Source organism: Lepisma saccharinum, chromosome 30 (assembly GCF_977018435.1).
Source record: "Lepisma saccharinum chromosome 30, izLepSacc3.1, whole genome shotgun sequence".
NCBI classification, from domain to species: domain Eukaryota; kingdom Metazoa; phylum Arthropoda; class Insecta; order Zygentoma; family Lepismatidae; genus Lepisma; species Lepisma saccharinum.
Genome location: NC_139258.1, coordinates 31211210 through 31232442, shown reverse-complemented (window position 1 = coordinate 31232442; position 21233 = coordinate 31211210). Strand labels below are relative to the sequence as shown.

At 36.8% G+C, this 21233-nt stretch overlaps 1 protein-coding gene across 1 annotated transcript in view; it reads right to left on the bottom strand.

The window, feature by feature from the left end:
- LOC145981673 (uncharacterized) overlaps window positions 1–21233 on the bottom strand; it is a 60068-nt gene that overhangs the window by 10887 nt on the left and 27948 nt on the right. Inside the window, exons 6-7 of the mRNA XM_083115055.1 lie at window positions 10196–10369; window positions 5719–5914 (exon numbers count right to left, since the gene is read on the bottom strand). Of these exons, the coding sequence (XP_082971181.1) occupies window positions 5719–5914; window positions 10196–10369 (370 nt within the window). The remainder of the gene's footprint in view (window positions 1–5718; window positions 5915–10195; window positions 10370–21233) is intronic.

Sequence of the window (21233 nt, the reverse complement as noted above, 5' to 3'; positions counted from 1 at the left end):
TTAAATTTTTGGGTCCAGTTACAGTATTACTCGTCGATCCTGATACTCAGGTCTTTTTAAGAAAGGTCCACATTTCTCATATTAAGCCCTATCATATTCGTGATCCATCTCCTTCTCCGGATGTGACTCTCCAAGCTCCTTTAGCTTCACTGTTTGTTGAGCATACTCCACCACCATTAAATAGAACAATGCCATTAATTTGTTCATTCTGCCGTAAAACAGGCCACAAAGCTAGTTTTTGTAGACTGAGAATTTCCAGGATGCGTACGCAACCTTGAAACCATTTTGTTGAGTGTACATATAATATATAAATTATGTTTAGCAGATATATGAAAATTTCTTGTTGTTAATGTATCATTACACATATGATTTTTTTTGCAAATCTAATGCTCTGTTAACTAAAGAATGTATAGGTTTTCTACGGATTTTTTATGATGAAATCAGTGTATTTACTGTTTCTTATTTATATGTATATTTTTTTAATAGTATTGGTGTAGTATAATGTCATTTTTTGGTATATGGTTTAATATAATCAATTTTCATACATTTCATTTTTCATTGGTAATATATTTATTGTTTCTTTTCATCTAAGAGGCTTTAACTTTACCTTCACTTGTTTTTGCATATAGCTTAACCTTGACTTTAGATAATTTGTAAAGATGCTCATTCAGTTAATGTCCCTTTTTCAATCAATCTTTCCTCTTTCTTTCCTATATGCTCTTCTCTTCAATATTTTAAGGTTATTTTTCTTTTCATGTATTTTACGGAGGAAACATTCGTCTATCTCATTTGCCAATCGATCCTGGCATATTTAGGACACGTACATGGATTATTACATCTTTTGCATCATACATCATGTCATCGCTTATGCAACTACATTTTCAGTACTATGATACTTTATTGGATATATTGTATAGATCTATAAACAACGCATATTCTAAGCAAAATTTTCTTTCAGGATCAACATCATCTTTGTATATATATATTATTTTTTTAATTGTTTAAAAGCTAATACCTTTGATGGTCATAATGTCAATGTGTAATTATAACCTTATATTTATTACTGATTATTAGGGTTAAATTTAAACATTTTTGTATTTTAATCATTTTTGAATTGTTATTCATCGCTTGATGGACATCATACACACGTCATTAACTTTTCTATAAGTACATATATATGTATGTATATTCCTTGGTGGTATTTCTTTTGTAGTTTATACTGTGTGTATTTCTCATGTGTTGTCAAAATATTTAGTATGGAATCTTCAATTCCTTGCCTTATATTATTGGGTATTCATTTATAATAATCGATTCAATTTTGAACTTGTCCTTTTGATCTGGACAAATGATTTGCCATTATTTAAACTTGTGTATTTATGATATTTCCTAGGTCTTATCTATTTATTATATATTTTATTCATATATTTATATTTAGGTGTAAACAAGGGTTTTTTTTTTTAATATATAAACTAATGATATGTTCATGGTGATTGCGGTAAACGCGGTTTAAAATTACTTACGTGAAATTTAAAAGATTTCGTAATTCCGCGTTGCACAATTTAATGGTTCAATCCTATTAATTTCGAAGATCCACTGTCTTCATTCACAAAAGGGTACGGCGGGTACAGTGGATCTTCGAAATTAATAGGATTGAACCATTAAATTGTGCAACGCGGAATTACGAAATCTTTTAAATTTCACGTAAGTAATGATATGTGTTGGGTGCTTATTACCTTTTAGAGGCTTGATATTTGTAAAGATGCTCAAGTGGAAATTTTTTTTTCTTTGCCAGTTCGGGGAGAATTTGTAGCGATTTATTGCAATTTAGTTTGCAAAATCGTACAACTTCCAACGCTACGTGTTGGAAATTGCTCCGCTCAAAAATAAGTGATAAAATCACTCATTATTTAATTCCCAGAAATTCAGACAGATGGCACCACTGACCATTCGTGAGATATCTCGTCGTAATCACGTCATCTAGAACACGGAAGTAACCAGGAAGTGAAAGAGTGGGGGTATGTGTGTGTGCACGGGCAGTTGCGTCTTGTGCTTTATATCGCCAACAGTCTTTATTCACGCGATCCACTGCAAATGTTTCTCGGCGATGCAGTTTGAACTTTATCGTCTGGACTTGTTCTTTACAACACGCGATGAATTGCCGAGGTTTGTTGAATGTAAGTCACGAGGCTTCGATGTAAAATATGTGTCGCAAAACATGTCAAATATGGTACCAGTTGCCTAATTGAAGCAAGGAAGGTAACGCGGCATTTAACAGTTTGTAGCAGGAGTGATATTGGAAATGGGCAAATGAGCTACAACCTTGGTGACAATGAAGTTCGACCAAAAAGAAATACGTGATTAAATGCACAGAGGCATAGGCGGTGGAATGGGTGACCCGCAGAAGTGACGCATGTGTGTAAGAGGAGCAGGCAAGAATCGTGATCCCAGCATGTTGCACCCAAGGTCACGTAAAGAACGAAAACGGGGAACTATATGCGTGACATTGAACTTCGACAAGGCACCAGACCCATACGGGAAATTCCAGATAGCGGCACATTCGACGGAAGCATGACGTCACAGACACGATAAGGGAGTCCGCCGTATATATGCATGTGCTGTGCACCGAGGAACCGCAGTGCATCATCACCATGGCCAGGGGCAAACCTATTGACAACACCGTGAGGAGAAGAGTGGTGGAGTTGCAACGGGATGGACTCAGTGAACGGGAAATAGGGAGCCAACTCAACTTACCCAAGTCAAACGTCCACTTCATCATCAAACACCACCAAAATACGGGTACTACAGAGCCAGGTAAGGCCCCCTGTCGAAAACGCCTGCTGAGCGTGCGTGACCTACGGATATTTAGGCACTATATCCCGACCAACAATCATGTTTCTGTGGCCGAATTATGACTGTGGACTCGAGAACGCTTTTCACATTGAAGTGTCAACCAGAACCATTCGCCGTTACCTACAGCGATGCGGTTACCGAGTGTACAAGACGAAACGTAAACCCTTCCTTTCCATGTTGAACAAAGGCAATCGACTACGGTGGGCACGAATGTACCGGGGATGGACATTTCGGCAGTGGAACAGGGTTTTGTGGATGGACGAATCCATTTTCAATGTTGTGTGCGGAAAAATACGGAAAACAGTTATTTGTCGGAAGGAGGAACAGAATGAAGCAAAATGTTATGCACGTCGGGTACAGAAACCTGCGTCAGTGATGGTATGGGGATGCATGACGGCATCTGGGGTTGGCCCACTACACGTCTGTGAGGGCATTGTGAATGCACACGCCTATACACGCATACTGGAGTGGCATCTTCCCACAGTGCGAAGGCACCTGTTCCACAGGCGGCGTCTCATCTTTCAACATGACAATGCCAGGCCTCATACAGCGTGGCTGACAAGAGAATGGTTGACTCGCCATCACGTGTGAACTCTGCCATGGCCACCATCGAGTCCTGACCTCTCGCCCATTGAGAATGTGTGGCGTGTTCTTAAGCGATGTGTGCAACAGAGGGGACCCACGACAGTGGCTGCTCTTATCGCCTGCCTGCAGGAGGAATGGCACTGCATCGATGTGGAATACCTTGAACGACTCGTCCGCAGCATGCCCCGACGCATTGCCACAGTTATTCGCCGATGGGGCGGCGTCACACCATGATAAACAGGATCCCCTCTAACAGTGGTCAAACTTCAATGTCACGTGTAGATGGACGAAAATGTTTTATTTTGTGTGGACACCATACATTGCTGTGTTACAGCGGAAATTTATGTTTTCCTTTGTTCCATGTAGCCTGCTGAATAAAATATGTTCAGCATATGCATGTGTTCTCCTTCTTTCACAACGTACTCCTATATTTGTGACTGGTCGAACTTCATTGTCACTAAGGTTGTACTTCAGATTCTAACCACGACATACACACACCCATGTGGATTTGTCTACCAAAAATGAAGGAAGTCGTCCCCTTTCAGAACCTGGAACTTTACTGCACATAAAATGAAGGTAGGCAAATGGATATTGTTGTTTTTGGTGAATTGTAGTGTGAGTGAAAAATGCCGATTTGTACTTGACAAGAAACTTTGCAAATTCCGTAAGATTTGCATCAAGTTGTAAAAATAACTATTTTTATCAGCGACGAAGTTCTATCTTACGTCATACGTAAATATATATATATATACGTGTTTGCTAGATAAATGATAGTATTGAAATTTGTAAAATATCACGAAGCCGCAATTTGAATGCAACACGTCGTAAAATTAATGGCATGTCATGTGCTTGTGATGTACCTTGTCGAATTTGAACATATAGACGAAAGTTAAAATGGTGATCCGAATACGCGTGTGCAAAACTGTTTGATATTTCCAGTTCTATAACGTGTTCATTTTTTGTGTGGAAAGACTTGTTGGGTTTTGTGAAACACGTTGCAAACATGTACTTGAACTAACCGTGACGAAGTTTTTCAACAACGCAATTCCCCCCTTTATCCCCCTTTTTGGATTATGTCAATTTGCTGGCAAATTGTGCGATGCAATTCAATTACTTAGTTTAGAATGAGCATCTAGGGCACTTTCGACAAAAAGAAAAGTAAGAAAGGGTTGATGTAAAATTTGTCGCCAATTTCTTAGTATGGCTTTTTGGCAGTTTATAAATGTATAATAACGATGACGGGTTTTTTGAAAGAGTAAAATCATTTTTGATTTAATCCATATCACAAAAAATGGTTGAAGAGTAGATAGGAAAACGAGTTAACAAAAATTGCAGATTCTTCAATTTTGCTTATTTCCAAATTTTTGAACCCTTTTATTGAATAGATGCTTAAGATTATTTAAACTACAAATGTAAGCATAGTGATAAATGTGATAAATTGTTTAAACAAATTGTACCTAGTCAACGTCAAAAAGGACGTAATTTGTTGTTCGATTTATATTCGCTAATATTATCCCAAATGTTAAGAAGAACGTTGTTAATGGTTTACTTGACAAATCTGGTTACGGTAATTAGGAAAAATTATATTCACTTTGTTGATAATCATTAATGTTGAATAAATTACGCCATTAAATTGTTAAAAATTTGACATCTGTGTTTGACTTCATTTACGCTGCATTTTTCCTTAATCACTACGTGGTTCGATGATATAAAATGAAGAGTAAAAGAGGCATTGTAGCTTGAAACAACTGTAATTTTTGGTGAAGGTAAGCAAATCTAGAATAACATAAGCTTTATTGTAGCATATAACGCATTTTGGAAACTTGTGGCAGTTCTATGTTCTTTATTTTCAGGATTAGTTTGTAAACGGCAATATTCTTGAGTCTACCCCCCTAAATTGAAGTTAGGAATAGTGAAGTTCATAAGTAACTTTGAGGTGTCACGAACAACGTGACAAATAACCTCCACCCAATTGATTTTGTAACTTATTCCAAGGTGCTTAAACCAATCACGGCCTTTGAGGTAGTAGAATAACGATCAAGACCAGTCACGACTTTAAAATAAAAAGCACCTTGCGAACTTGAACATTACACCCTGCAGAGTGACTATTATCAATTTCATTGTCAAAATTAACCAGGCATAACAGAAAAGCAATTAAAAGGAAGAACATGACCCTCATCTCCTCCACATGCACACTAAGAAATATGATGCAGACAATTATTGTTTTTAATGAAACAATCACTGTCAAAAAATTAGGTGTATCAATAATGAAATCACATTTACCTTCAGTCCGTGGCTAAGATTAAATCCTTTACTGCAATATGGACACTTAAATGACGGATTAGAAGAATGTGTTTTCATGTGTTCACTTAACTGCAACCGTGATCTGTATGATTTTGAACACAGTGCACAAAGAAATGGGCGTTCGTCACTATGGCATCCATGCCAGTGCATTTTGATTTGTGTTTTTGTTGCAAACCTTGAATGAAATTAAAAGAAAGATTTCTCATGAGTACCACCAACATACACACACATTTTTTTGAATAAAAAGATCACAAAACATAAGAAATAAAACAATTGCAACATGCTATAAGGACCTGCCAAGCAGCTTTTCATCGGGTGACAGGTGGTCAGTGTATCAAGTCCTATTTGCATGGTTATCTGGCTTACAAGACTGGAGCTTGCTACTACTCCTTTTCAAGTAGCTCATATTGTCTTTACGCTGCTGGGCTGCTGAGCGCTTTCTGCAAATTGAACCCAGGATTGCTTGCGCCAAAGGTAAGAGTGCTAACAATTTGATTAAATGGTGGCTCACTACACTAACTTGCACCTCAGAACTCGAATGTTCTTTCTCACTCACTACAGCAAGGATTGATTGATTTGCTTTATTTTACTTTGCTTTTTGTGCCACTTTTGGTTAATTTGCGAAGATTGGGATGAGTGATGATATGATGAAATTGATCAATGGAGACACACAAACATCCAAGCCCCTGGCTGGGATTCGAACCCGGGACCCCTGGCATCGTAGCATGATGTGCTAACCACTCCGCCACGGGAGCCAGCACTACAGCAAGGAGTACACATATCTTAACATTATTTCGTTGTCATAAAAAAAAGATGATATTTCAATGTCATCATCATAAAAACTCAAACAGAGACCTAATATGTCATTCCATGGGAGCTGAAGGAAACAGCTGGATTCTACCCACATGAGAATAGAATCCTTTTAAGTCATCCAACAATGTTTACACTTTCTATCTCATCCCTGATGAATGATTAAGAAAACAAAGGTGTGTTGAATTAAACCTGAAAAATTCCAAACATATCTAATAATAATAACCCACAACAATCCTTGAGGGACAAGACCTACACTGCCATCTGCAGGACTCATTCCCAAATGCCTCAGCAGAGATGGGTGACCACGCAACTAAGCAGTGTCTCAGAAATATTTTCGTTTTTAAAACTATTAAAATAAATACTTAAATTTTTTGTATAAAGATTTGATATTTTGCAGGATTTAAATGATGATGAAAATATAAATGAAACAGACGTAAATAAGAATTGGGAGCACATACGTAATGCAATAGAATCAGCAGCTAAAGAAAGTACAGGATACCATAAACCGAGAAAAAGTAAGCCATGGTTTGATAATGAATGTCATAATCTAATAGAAATAAGAAATCGGGCTTGACTTAGGTGGTTAAATAACTCTGATGATACAAATCTAAACAATTATAATAGAATAAAGCGAGAAGTTAACCGCACGTTTAGAAGTAAAAAAAGAAATTACTTGAAAAGCAAAATTAACGAAATTGAAACAAACAGCAAAAATAAAAATATCAGAGATTTATATAAAGATGTAAGTGAGTTTAGAAAGGGGTGGCAACCTAAAGTAAACTTGATAAAAGATAAAGACGGTGATTTTCTAGCTAACCCAAGCAATATTCTAAATAGATGGAAGAACTACTTTAATGACCTTTTAAATGTCCATGTAGGAGATAAATCAGAAGTAAATGAAGTCCACACAGCAGAACCTTTAGTTCCAGAACCTAACTTGACTGAAGTTAAAGATGCTATTAAAAGGCTAAAGAATAACAAAGCACCTGGCATTGATTTAATACCAGCTGAGTTAATTAAATATGGTGGAAATTCATTAATATGGCAAATTCATAAATTAATTTGTTTAATATGGAATAAAGAAGAAATCCCTCAACAGTGGAAAGAATCCATAATTGTTCCTGTGTTTAAAAAAGGTGATAAAATGAACTGCAATAATTACCGTGGAATTTCTCTACTCTCAACAACATATAAAATATTATCTAACATTATTTTAACAAGACTAACACCATATGCTAATGAAATTATAGGTGATTATCTATGTGGATTTAAACGTAACAGATCAACTACAGATCAAATTTTTCACATCAGACAGACACTTGAAAAAAAGTGGGAATATAATCAAAATGTCCATGAGCTATTCATTGATTTCAAAAAAGCATATGATTCGGTCAAAAGAGATAAATTATATAATACATTAGTAGAGTTTGGAATACCTAAGAAGCTTGTTAGTATGATAAAAATATGCACCAGTGAAACAGAAAGTAAAATTTGTGTGGGTATTAATATGTCTCACAAATTTACAATTCATGATGGGTTAAAACAAGGAGATGCATTATCTCCATTGCTCTTTAATTTTGCCTTAGAATATGCTGTTAGGAAGGTAAAAGAAACTAAAGAAGGACTAAAATTAAATGGTGTGGCTCAGTTGTTAGCATATGCAGATGATGTAGACTTACTGGGAGATGGTGTGAATACAATTAAGAATAATGCTAAAATATTTTTCAAAACTGCTAAAGAGATAGGTTTGGAAGTTAACAAATAGAAAACTAAATATATGCTTACAGGCCGAAACCAAGTGTTAGGTAATAATCAAAATCTAATTATTTGATTTGATTTTGATTTGATTTAGTTTATTTTACTTCGCGTTTTGTGCCTCTTGGCTAATTTGCGAAGATGGGGATGAGTGATGAAATGATGAAATTGATGAATGGACATTCACAAACAACCAAGCCCGACCGGGATTCGAACCCGGGACCCTTGGCGTCGCAGCGCGATGTGCTAACCACTCGGCCACAGGGTCGGGCAAAATCTAATTATTGATAACAACTCGTTTGAACCAGTTTCCAAATTCAAATACTTACGAGTAATATTCACAAATGAAAATTATATTAAAGAGGAAATAAAAAGTAGGCTTAATTCAGGAAATGCATGTTACTTCTCTCTTCATAAACTTTTGTCTTCTCGTTTAATATCTAAGAAACTAAAAGTTAAAATATACAAAACAATAATTTTGCCTGTAGTATTATATGGATGTGAAACTTGGCCCTTACATTGAAAGAGGAACATAAATTGAGAGTATTTGAAAATAAGATCCTTAGGAAAATCTTTGGACCTAAAAGGGATGAGGAGACAGGTGAGTGGAGAAGGTTACATAATTTAGCACTACATAATTTGAATTCATGTCCAGATATTATTAGAATAATTAAATCAAGAAGACTTAGGTGGGCAGGCCATGTGGCGTGAATGGGAGAGGAAAGAGGAGTTTACAGGATTGTTGTTGGGAAACCTGATGGTAAGAGACCTGTAGGAAGGCCAAGACGAAGATGGAGGGACAATGTTGAGATGGACCTAAGGGAAATCGGTAGGGATGAAAAAGAGTATATAGAACTTGCTCAAGATAGGGAAAGATGGAAGGCCTGTGATGCTGCAGCCATGAACCTTCAGGTTTAAGAAGGCTAGAGAGTTAGTTAGTTAGATAAATTTATTACCCAAAGAAAGCTTAAACATTAAATTTTATTTGTGGAAAAGATTATTGGACAAATGGTGACAATTCATGTTTTCACATTCAATTATTCTTGAACTAAAGTATTCGATCACTTGCTGAAGCATTGCACGAGGGATAGCATTGATTTCATCTGTAATTCTTTACTTCAACGTTTCTGTTCGATCTTGATGACCTTGGACGTCCTGTCGGTTTACTCGTCATAGTGCTTCCAGTGTTTTCAAACTTCCTCACCAAATATTTAATTAAATTTGTGCTTGGGATGTGTCTCATTCCTGCCAGGTTATAATGATGCCGGTACAAACGACACACAACAACATAAGAATCACTATTTTTATAAAACACAAGAAACACAAAAAGCACATTGCCAAGCGTTTGCGATCTATCTCATTTCTCCGTAATGTGTGAATTACCCCAGAGGGCAGATTCAAAAATGAAAATATTTCTGAGACACCCTTTATTTACGGGGTGATGTGTGGTCAGCACAATGAACCTCCAGTCATTGTAGGTTTCCCATGACCAGGAACACATCTGTAGCTTCCCAATTTCCTCATGATGGTGGTTGGCCATCAGTCCCATACATGACCGGAATCTCAGGAGGAAAGCTGTTACGCTTTCCCCAAGACAAGTCAAACCAACATGCATTCCGTAGCCTGAACCCAAATTCTGACACCTTAGATAGTATGGCCATGGTGTGGGACAGCCAAAATATCTAGATATGTAAAAATAATACATTGAAATTATATTTTATTATTATTATTACAGCAGAACATTTTTAAGAAATATTTCATCATGTGTATCGTCTCTCCATGTATTCTCAAACATGTATATTTGAGGCATTAAATATAATTTGTATTACAATTTCTGCAATTACAAATTTGTTAATATTTTGAATTTACAGTAAAAAAATATTCTTACCTTTTACCGCAAGTGTCACAAATAAATTGAAATTCTTTTGTGTGTGAAATATGGTGTGTCTGCAAAGTCCCTTTGTACCTAAAGGTTTTTCCACATGTCTCACACACAAAGAGTTTCCTGACTACATTCTTGTGCTTCAACATATGTTGATCGTAACCACATTGGGAATACAAACTGAAATAGAATATATTCAGATAGTAACAACACATTTTTTTCTTACACTTTCTAGGGATGACATAATATCTCATGCACCTGGCAATACTTATTCAAAGTCTAGAAACCTTGGAAGTTTTCAACACTTTTATAGAATACTAATAATTGGGAATTTTGTAAATGTGACTCTCCTCTGTGAATTTCTTGACCCCCATCCCTTCCCTTCCCTTCAACATAAGTAATAACTGTTTTGAAGTTGATGTCAGAAGTCCTTGCAGGATAGAAACATGCATTTAGACAGTTATGGCATGGCAGTAGAAATATGTTCTGAGAATTTTCTGCATTTCCTTAGAGACCACTATGTGACAAAAAAACATTTTTGGTATCAAAAATGTTGAAATAATGTGTAAAATGTTGGAGAGTTTGTTATACCATAAACTTATAAAACAAGTGAAATTACCATTTTGTTTGCAACAATATTGTACAGGAAAAAACAAGTACATAAATTAAATCATTTTAATTATTATCCATCATGTGAAAATATGTGGGGAAATTAAAAAGTAAGTTACACCAGAACCATGTTCCTGTACTAAAATAGATACAATTATCACACTTGCTTGCAATACTGTCCTGAATGTTTTCTCCCCACACCCAAAGCAGCCATGCTACAGCTGGTTTAGTATGCGAGTAGCCACTGTGTGATTACGGTGCATCGTGTTGAGGTGGCATCCAACATGAAGGTGCACTCCGGCATCTGATTTTTGTGGCCAGAAAGGTATAATCGGAGTGATATACATTGCCAAGTTATCGAGGTGTATGGTGAGAATGCGATGTCATGCACCATGATCGCAAAATGGTGCCAGATGTTTGAAGAGGGAAGAAGGGAATGTGATCAATGAACCGCATGTCCGATTGCCTGCAACTTTGAACACTATCGACAATGCAATCATTCTTGCCAATCACCATGTGATAATGAAAGAGATTGCAAGTGAACTGAACTCTGTAACTACCACTTTTTTGGTCCTCTCAAACAAGACCTAGGGGGTGAGCATTTCATGTTGGATGAGGAAGTGCAGGAAGCAGTGTTGAAGTGGTTGAAAGAAATTGGATGAAATTTTTACACATAAGGTATCTAAAAAGTGGTCACACTATGTGAGAAGTGCTTGAAATACCTTGGTGACTATGCTTTTTGATTTACCTATGTATAACTATTTAAAGCAAAATAGAATTGATTAAAAAAATAAAATTGACAGTTGCCACTTTTATGAACCAGCACATTGAGTGGTAATCTCATGATCTTGATAATGAAGGTTCTTGGTTCCGGTTCCGTCTATTTCTCCTCACACCGATGATGCTATGAAATTAGCGAAAATTTTGAATTTTTCTACTGTCCGGTGAGTGTTTCCTTTTACCTTCTTTGATTTTTACTTAGCCCTTTTGGCCCTCCTTGCTTTTATCCTATATATATATATATATATATATATATATATATATATATATATATATATATATATATTTGAACCATCCCTGAAACGAGAGAGAAACATTTTTGGATGACTGAAGCAGGTACGGTACAAGGTCCTTTAACCGTAACTTGTCTGGAAGGTCGCGCTGTAAGTGGCAACTTTATCTTGTTTTGAACCTTTCAGCATGGTGTATACGACCAGACAGCATGTGCCTGAAAAGATCTCAAGTCGGATAAGGAGGTGCCAAGTAATTAGAACTGGTTATTAATTAATTTGGATCACATTTATACATCCTTTTTTCCATTTTTTAGGTCCTTTTTTGATATTTTTAGGTCTCTTTATAGGTCTTTTTTTTTGGCAATTTATAGGTCTTCAACTTCCGAGCCCTACTAATGTTAAAACTTATGACACTTGGTATACTGCAGAGTACAAAACATCAGACACAAGGGCTATAACCGGGGATAAAACTAGGATACTAAAATAACACCTAGCATCACACCAATGATACCACAGGGGATAAAACCTAAGACACCCAAGTTACAACTGATAAAACCTAGAACACCAGAGCTATAACTAATGATAAAACTCATGACACTTGGTATACTGCAGAGTATCAAACATCAGAACACAAGGGCTACAAACAGGGATAAAAACTAGGACACCACAGCTGCTACCACTGGTGATAAACCAAGAAGCACAGGATAAAACCTATGACAACAAGAACATCACAGAGGATAAAACTTAGGACACCAGCCACCATTGGGAATAAAACTTAGGACACCATGATTACCACAGGTGTTGAGTCCTAGGGGACCAGTGATATGACATGGGATAAAACCCACCAAGAACACTACAGGGGATAAAACCTAGGATACTAGGGAAGCCAAGCATACAACACCAGAGCTATCACTGACAATAAAAACCTAGGGCACCAGATACCACAGGTGATAAAATCTAACATGCCACAGCTACAACTGGTCATAAACCAAAGATACCAGGGCTAATACTGGGAATAACACTAAAGACACCACATGGGCTAAAACCTAGGATACCAGGGCTAACACTAAAAAAAGGTAAAGTGCTCCCCTGTGCATCCGGTCGCGAGTGGGGTGATGTGATCAGCATCATGCCCAGGGCTAACACTGGGGATAAAAACTAGAACACCAAGGATTCCACTAGGGATAAAACCTAGGACAGCAGTGATATGACAGGGGATACAATCTAAAGTGGAATCCAAACCACTATGAGCCTGCAATGTGTATCAAACTTGTGGCTACCACTGGAGTTAAAACCTAGAACACCAAGGTTACCACTGAAGGTAACACCTAGGACACCAGTTCCAGTTCAACAAGAATAAAATCTAGGACACCAGGGCTACCACCAAAGACAAAGTCTAGGGCACTAGGGATACTACAGGCGATAGTAGAACCAGACACACTGTTTGTCATTCACATTCGCTCTTCCCTCTTCGAACATCTGGCACCATGTCATGATCATGGGGCAAAGTTCAAAATCTAGGCCCTAGGGATACTATAAAACCATAGAAACCTAGGAAACCAGGAATAAAGCCTGGGACTACTCACATCAAAGGCAGGAGCACTAACCATTTGATTATCTTGGAACTCAATCAAAAATAACACATGTAACTATTCTCAAACAAGGCTGAGTTGATACTTTGATACATTACTAAACATTGTAACAATTTTAACTAATTTAAAAGATGCATGAAAGTTGATATACAAGTATTACGTTGTAATTAGAGGGTATCAATTTAGCAGAATCATTTTTAAATATTTGCACGAGGGTAAATCAAAAAGTAAGTTACACCTCCATGTATAAGACAAACAAAATACATTAAAAAGAAGAAAAAAATATTGGAAAAAAAGTATGAAGATTTAACTTTTTTTGGTCATAGTCACCAAGGTATTCCCAGCACTTTTCATATTGTGTGACCAGTTCTTCAATTCCTTGTGCGTAAAAAGGTTGTCCAATCCTTTTCCACCAGTTCGACACGACTTCCTGCACTTCCTCATCTGACGCAAAACGCTCAGCCCCTAGGTATTGTTTGAAAGGACCGAATAGGTGGTAGTCACAGGGTTCAGTTTACTTGCAATATCTTTAATTTTCACAGGTGATTGGCAAGAATGATTGCATTCACACACTCTACATTGTATTCACAGTTGTAGGCTACCATACGTGGTTCGTTTTTCACGTTCGTTCTTCCATCTTCGAACATCTGTCACCAGTTTGTGATCATGGGGCACGACATCGCCTTCTCACCATACACCTAGACCAGTGGTTCTCAACCTTCTTCAGTCTGGGGCCCACATTGAGGAATATTACACTTCATGGTACCCATAAGCATGGACACCGGCAGAATTATTTGTGGGAATGTGCACCCAGTTCCCGAATGTCAAGAATAAATTGCGTGGACAATGATTTTCGTCGGCGGAAGACGAAGTTGATGCATTCAAAAACCATATTATGGAGGTGTCTCCAGAAGATTGGAAAAACTGCTTTGACAAATGGTTCGAACGAATGCAAAAGTGTATTGACTGACCATAAAGGAGAATACTTCGAAAAACAATAAAGCAGTTTTCAATGCCAAATTCCTGTTTTTTCATTGTTAGGCTCAAAATATAAATAGTGACCCTCGTATAATCATATTTTTGCTAACATCGAGTACTTTAAGAAGCCTTATTTTAAGCTTGATTAACCCTCCAGTACTCGCGCAGGTGACCATTGTCACCCAGCCTTTTTGTTTTCGTTACCGCCAAGCAGTGTGGAGGAGGGGAGTGGTAGGGGCTTCAGTACGTTCCGCCTATATTTCCAGCTACCTGACTAGTGTGCGTTTGTATGTTGTAGTGAGGAGTGGCCCGTGTTATTGCGCTTGAAAGTCAGTTGGGTGACACTTGTCCCCCGCGCGATTAACGGTGTTATGAATGCACCAAACCGTCCACGACTCTGTAGTAACTCTCGTATTTTAGACGTGTTGCTTGGTGAGAGTTCCGATGAGGACGATGTTGTGGAAAATGATAGTGACGATGGTGGAAATGACCATTTAGATGTCCAGGACGATCTCTCTGACACCGAAGAAGCAGATGAGCCACAAAAGGACCAAGTGAAAAATGCCGAAAATTACCTGGCGCTAAATGCGGAAGAAGAATCCACTGATGAAGAGGACATCCCATTTGCAAATTTATGCATGGTAAGAGACCAGTTTAAAAACGTAATGAAGGTGGATGAACTATCCCCTCAGCCCAGAAATGTACGAACCAGAGCTGACAACATTATTTTGCGGCTCCCAGGACCAACTGGACAGGGTAGGGAAGCACGCAGTGCACTTGATTGCTTTGTACTTTTTAACGTTATTGGAACTATAGTTACATCAACCAATATATTGACCATATAAAGGAGCATTTTAGCCGAGACAGGGTGCCAAACACACGAATGTTGTTGAAATTCATGCTTTCATAGGCATTTTGCTACTAACCGGCTGTTTTGGCAGTAACAGGAAGAAAACTAAGCAGGTGCGAGACAACTCTGCAGGGACTGGTGTGGAAGTCTGTTATCTTGCCATGAGTGAGAATAGATTTCATTTTCTCATGCGATGTCTTCGTTTTGATGACATCAGAGATCGTCAGCAGCGAAGATAAATTGATCGGCTTGCGCCTCTCAGAGAAGTCCTAGAATGTGTGGGCCAAAACTTGTGGTCAACGCCTCAATCATTTACATGTTCAACAATGCTGCAGCTAAACCACCTGCAAGACGAGAATTCCTGAAACGTTTGGCTTTGGACTCATGAAATTTCTGATTGAGAGTCTAATCCAGCTTCCTTTCATCCCTGTACATCTGAAGAGAAGAGGAAAGGCCCTTCTTGTAATTGAAGAAACTCTTCAGCCTGAGCGCAGACAACAAGGTAACAGTAGAGGTTGCTGCTATCTGTGTGGGAGGGCGAGACAAAACAACCAGAAAACATTGTGAAAAATGTGGACGTCATATCTGTAGTGACCCTTCATCAATTGTTTGTACTGATTGCTTGGAATAGGACTAAGGCAATACAGCCATTGCAACTGTAAAATATTGCTGACTTTTTAGTATTCTTATGTACAAATGTATTTCTGTGGTTGAACATTCATTTCAATCTTGATATCCAAAATGTGAAACAAAATAAGGACATTATAGGCCTAGTTATTACATTGAAATTTTCAACCTACAATATGCGTAAAAAAATATTACGAGCAACAAATATTGTTGTGACTATACTCTTTCTATATGTAAAATGCAGGGTACGCTTTAGCGATTTCTTTTGCCTTGTAATATTGGCCAAAATATGTTAATATATATGTTTATGGATTCTCAATAAAGCTGTCTTTCAGATGAGCAAGGAATTTTACAATGTTACCCTGCATTAAAAAAAAGTTATAGTAGCCTAAAGTTTAAGATATTTTTTCCATGCAAAATTTTGTTAAAGAACTATTTGGTAATTTTTTCCTTGCAACACCTGTTTGATACAAAAATAATACAAAAAACACTTTAAGTCTCACTAGAATAGATTGTAAATATAACAAAACAAAAAAATCCACCATACTATAATTAGTCTTTTCGAAATAAATAAAATATCTTATGGGTGACAACTGTCACCCACGCGAGTATCCGTGTTACGGGATGCCGCGCGAGTACTCGAGGGTTAAACAAATTACACATACTTCATTATAGAAAAGTAAATATGTAGTTCTTAAGGCACATTAAATACATTTTCGAGGCCGACTTCATGACTCACCAAATGACCCCTCACAACCCAGGAGTTGGTCACACTCCATAGGTTGAGAAACGATGACCAAGACAATTTAGCAATGAATTTCACTCCGATTATGCCTTTGTGGCCACAAAAATCAGATGACGGAGCGCACCTCAATGTTGCATGCCACCTCAACACCATGCACCGTAATCACTAGGGAACGGAACTTTATGTGCTAAAAAACTCAGAAATATTTATTTTTTATGTGTCATAAATGTTGAAAATATGTGATAAAAACAGGAAAATATGTGACAAAAATAAAAACATTTGGTAACAAAAACAAACTATAACATGCATTTTAAACACCTGAAATTAGTTTCTAAATGATTACCTCTTAGCGAGCTATTTTTTGGAAGAGTTGCAGTGGATCACCATAGTTTTTTCCAAATTCTCCATTGTAAATCTGTGACGATTATCTCTAAAAAGCATCTTATATTGTGAGAAAGATCGCTCCACGTCACAAGAAACAATTCTTGCATATTTGAAGTACGAAATGTCACTAACGCTGAAGTTTTCCAAAGCTTCCTCTTCCTCTACTTCACCTCCTTCCAAAACAGATGCAATTTGGCACAATGTTTGAAAACCTTGGTTTTTCCCCAAAAATTCTGTACATTTAGACATTTAGATCCAGTGAGTTCTTTCAGTTTCGTTTCTACTATACGTACTTCACCAATGGAAGCTGCCAAAGTTCTCGCGGACGATTCAAGCTTTCATATGGAATTATCGAGAATGGACAGGTTTGTTGAGATGTATGCCAATTCGACTTTTAAGGAGGGCTCCATCAACAGTTCTTGCAGAATTCTTCTTTGTCGAGATCATTTACAAGAGATACAATTTTTTTCAAAGTTCTGGGCATAACATCTGCATCGCGTAACTACAGGTGTAGGGGGAAGGGGAACCACAGGACATTTTTGTTTAAAAATGTCTATTCTTCTAGGCGACTCGATAAAAACTTTCTTCCCATTTGAAACCAGTTTATCGACATTGGGATAAAGAGCTCTTATCTTTTCACATATTCTATGCAACGCATGAGCCACACATGTAACGTGCACCATTTTTGGATAGCTAACGGCAAGACCACTGCATGTAAGCTGCAGCATCTGTCAAAAGAAGAACATTGTCAAATTTTATGCCTTCTGGCCACAATAGCTGCATTGCTTCATTAAAAAGCCTTGCTATCGTTACGTGTAGCCAGCCCCAGCTACTTACAGCTATTTTCTCCCAATCGGATCGTAGGCGAGGTGCCAGAAGTCTGCCAACGAGCGTTTTCAAAGACAAAACAAACCTAGCACTCTCGATATGAAAGAGGTGCGGAGAATAAACATTTTTCCTTGGAGGATTTCGAGGTAGATGAAGTCAATGAGCGATTTTATGTATTTAAAATGAAAATTCGCAAAATATGTATTTACATACGGAAAACTGGAAAATATGTGTTTTTATGTAAAATAAAATTTGCTGTGTTGACATATAAGGCTATGATCAGAATTTTGGCAAAAATGAGGGTCTCTATCTTATCGCAGAAAAAACATTTATTTACCTAAAGTTCCTTTCCCTAGTAATCACACAGTGACTGCTCGCATACTAAACCAGCTGCAGCACGGATGCTTCGGTTGTCGGGAGAAAACATTCAGGACAGTATTGCCACCAAGCATGATTATGCATTTCTTTTAGAACAGGAATAAGGCTCAGGTGTAACTTACTTTCTGACTTTTTCCTTGTATATTTACATAAGAGATAATCAGAATCTTGAACTAGCTGTTATTTAATCACAAAAATCAATATTTTCACACAACATTGGTGCAAAATTAATGAAAAAATATACCTTTTTGCATAATTTATACAATACTGAGGATCTACAAAATGTCACAGCTTACAACCTGGTTGATTGTTGTTATTTCATTACAAAGACTTTTGGAAAGTCCAGAAATTGTGTGTGTTACTACAATGTGTATTAGAAATACAAAAAAAGTGTTATATATGGATCATTCCATGTCAAATCAGGCAGGAGTTGACCTCATAGTCACCTATTTTGATGATATTTGGTACACAGCTTTGCTTTGCTTCAAAACCGACACCTGTGAAATGATTTTGCTGAAATAGGAGTGCTGATCAGTCATTTTTCACAAACTGCAATTTTCAATTGCGTATATCTTGGGAAGGAATGCACATACAGAAGCGTTCTTGAGATCGTTGTAAAGAGGAAGAACAGTATATATTAAGAGATGATCAATAGTTGAAACATAATCCAATTTGAACACTCCATTCAAATGTTCAAATTTCAAGTTTGAACTCAAAACACCCCCAATCGACTTTTTCTCATTTTTGAATATTTTTAGGTACCATCATCTCTCTTTCGACAGAATGTCTTACCGTGGTGTTTTTCCATATAAGAAAGAAAATTGAGATTGAAATTTGGCCTGTTCAGCAATGAACTGAACTCCAGTTTGCCTGTTCTGAGACTTTTCATTTGTGTCGTGCTAAAGCATGTATATTCTTACTGTACATCAATAACAACTTGATTATTGTCTTATTTGTATGTTGTTATTGCTTATTTCTTCATAGCTGTTTCCTATTTTTAACCGCATGGACATGCCAAACAAATCGTACATGAACATTTGCTGTTTTTCTTTACATTTGTAGGAAAAACTATTTCTTATTACATTTAAATTCATAACTTAATATGGTAAATAATATATTTTTCTTTGTAATTATGCTCTCTTTACCAATTTCTAACATTTTTTCAAGTACGGTTTTTTTTAAGAAAAAATATAAAATAATCAAGAGTAATAAAATTATACATTTGTCCTGCGTTTTATCAAAGGTGTCTGAATTTATTGTTACAAACTCAACAAGAATTTACCCATTTCAATACTTCATATTCAGTAGAAAATTAATTCATCTTTAAGGAGACTGTATATCCAAGTTACTTTATATAGCAAAGGTTATTAGTTTCCCATACCAACAATCATTATCATGTTAAAGGATTTCAAAAATACAAATTAAAATATATTTGGAATAAGGCTATGTTTAAAATATTTAGATTCTTCATTTTCCAAATACATTTAAAGCTACATATGAATAAAATTATTAATAACATGAATGATATTTAATATACGATATTTCTATTAGTTATGCAATAGGACATTTTAGTGGGGTTGCATGAATTAAGCCTTGTTGTAAGACATGGACAACAATCAAATTTATCTTGCATCTTGGATGTGATGAATAGTTGCCACGACAAGGCCTTGAAACTTACTTTTATTGTGCCTTGCCTATTTCTTTTAAATATGTGACTGTACCTTGGCTACTAATGAAGTGTTTTTCCAATTTGTGTCTGAAAGAAAAGCAATAAAATGGTTCCCAAAAAACTGAACTTCTGCAGCTCAGATCAAGCCCTTATTTCAAGTCTATGTATTCATCCTTACAAAAAGTTTCATGTGCTCTATGCATACATGCAGAGGGTCTCCCCGATAGCACAGTGGTAGTGTTGTAGCCATGTAATCCAGGGGTCCCGGGTTTGATATCCAGTGGAGGCACATAGTGATTTAAACTGTAGGTTCAGTCCCGATTAGACTTACTGTGCATAAAGTGCACCTAAAACACCAACTCAATCAATCAAAGCATCCATCCAGAAAAATTGATCAGCATCTTTGAGCACCCATTTTAAACCAAGTCCATTTTATGCAAAGAGTCTTATTGGAACTGGACCTACAGTTTAAAGTGGGATCTGAAACATTTTGTACATTCAACGCACTTTATTATTGATACAAGTTGAAGACTATATTTTTTTCTTGCAAGATGAAGTTCAAGATACACATTGAAACAATAAGCGACTGTCTATCCTTTTGGTTGTTATTGGAGGGCAAGTGAAGATGAAGAGGGCCTGAAGGAAATTGGTGAGGATGATATAAAGTGGACTGATGTCGCCCAGGATAGGAACAGATGGAAGAGATTTGTTGGTTTGGCTATATGCCTACAGGTTTAGGAATGCCAGATATTTAGTCACCTGAAGATGAAAACGTGAACACACAGTTTGTTATCATTTCCGACTTTTTCTCAGTGGCTCTATATACTTTTTAATGTGGTATGCTAGATCTCTAAAGCAAAGGATACGAAATTTTCAGATTATTACATTTCTCTGATGGAGCTCTTGCTCAGTCAACATGCCGAATTTACTGCATCATGAAGATAACTTCAGGACATACCCTGAGTGGCATTTCTTTTCCATCCAAAAGGTCACAGCGGGAGATAGGAGGGGAGGTACTTTCAAGAATGTCCCAGCCCTTTCAAGCATACAGAGACCTTACATTTCCAAAGCAAAACACTTCAATTATTATTCAACTGGACAAAACACAATATTAACAGAATAACCTTATCTTTCGTAAGTGAATCTGAAATAGTGAAAAAATAATAATAATAATAATAACGTACAAAGAGAATTTGTTATGCAACATCTATTCAAGGAGTAAGATCATACCATCCAGCACATGCACATCTCGTTGCACAAGAGCATGGTTAAAAATATGGAAACAGCAATGAAGAAATTAGTAATAACAACATACAAACGAAACAACAATCAAGTTGTTGCTGATATACAGTAAGAATATACATGCTTTAG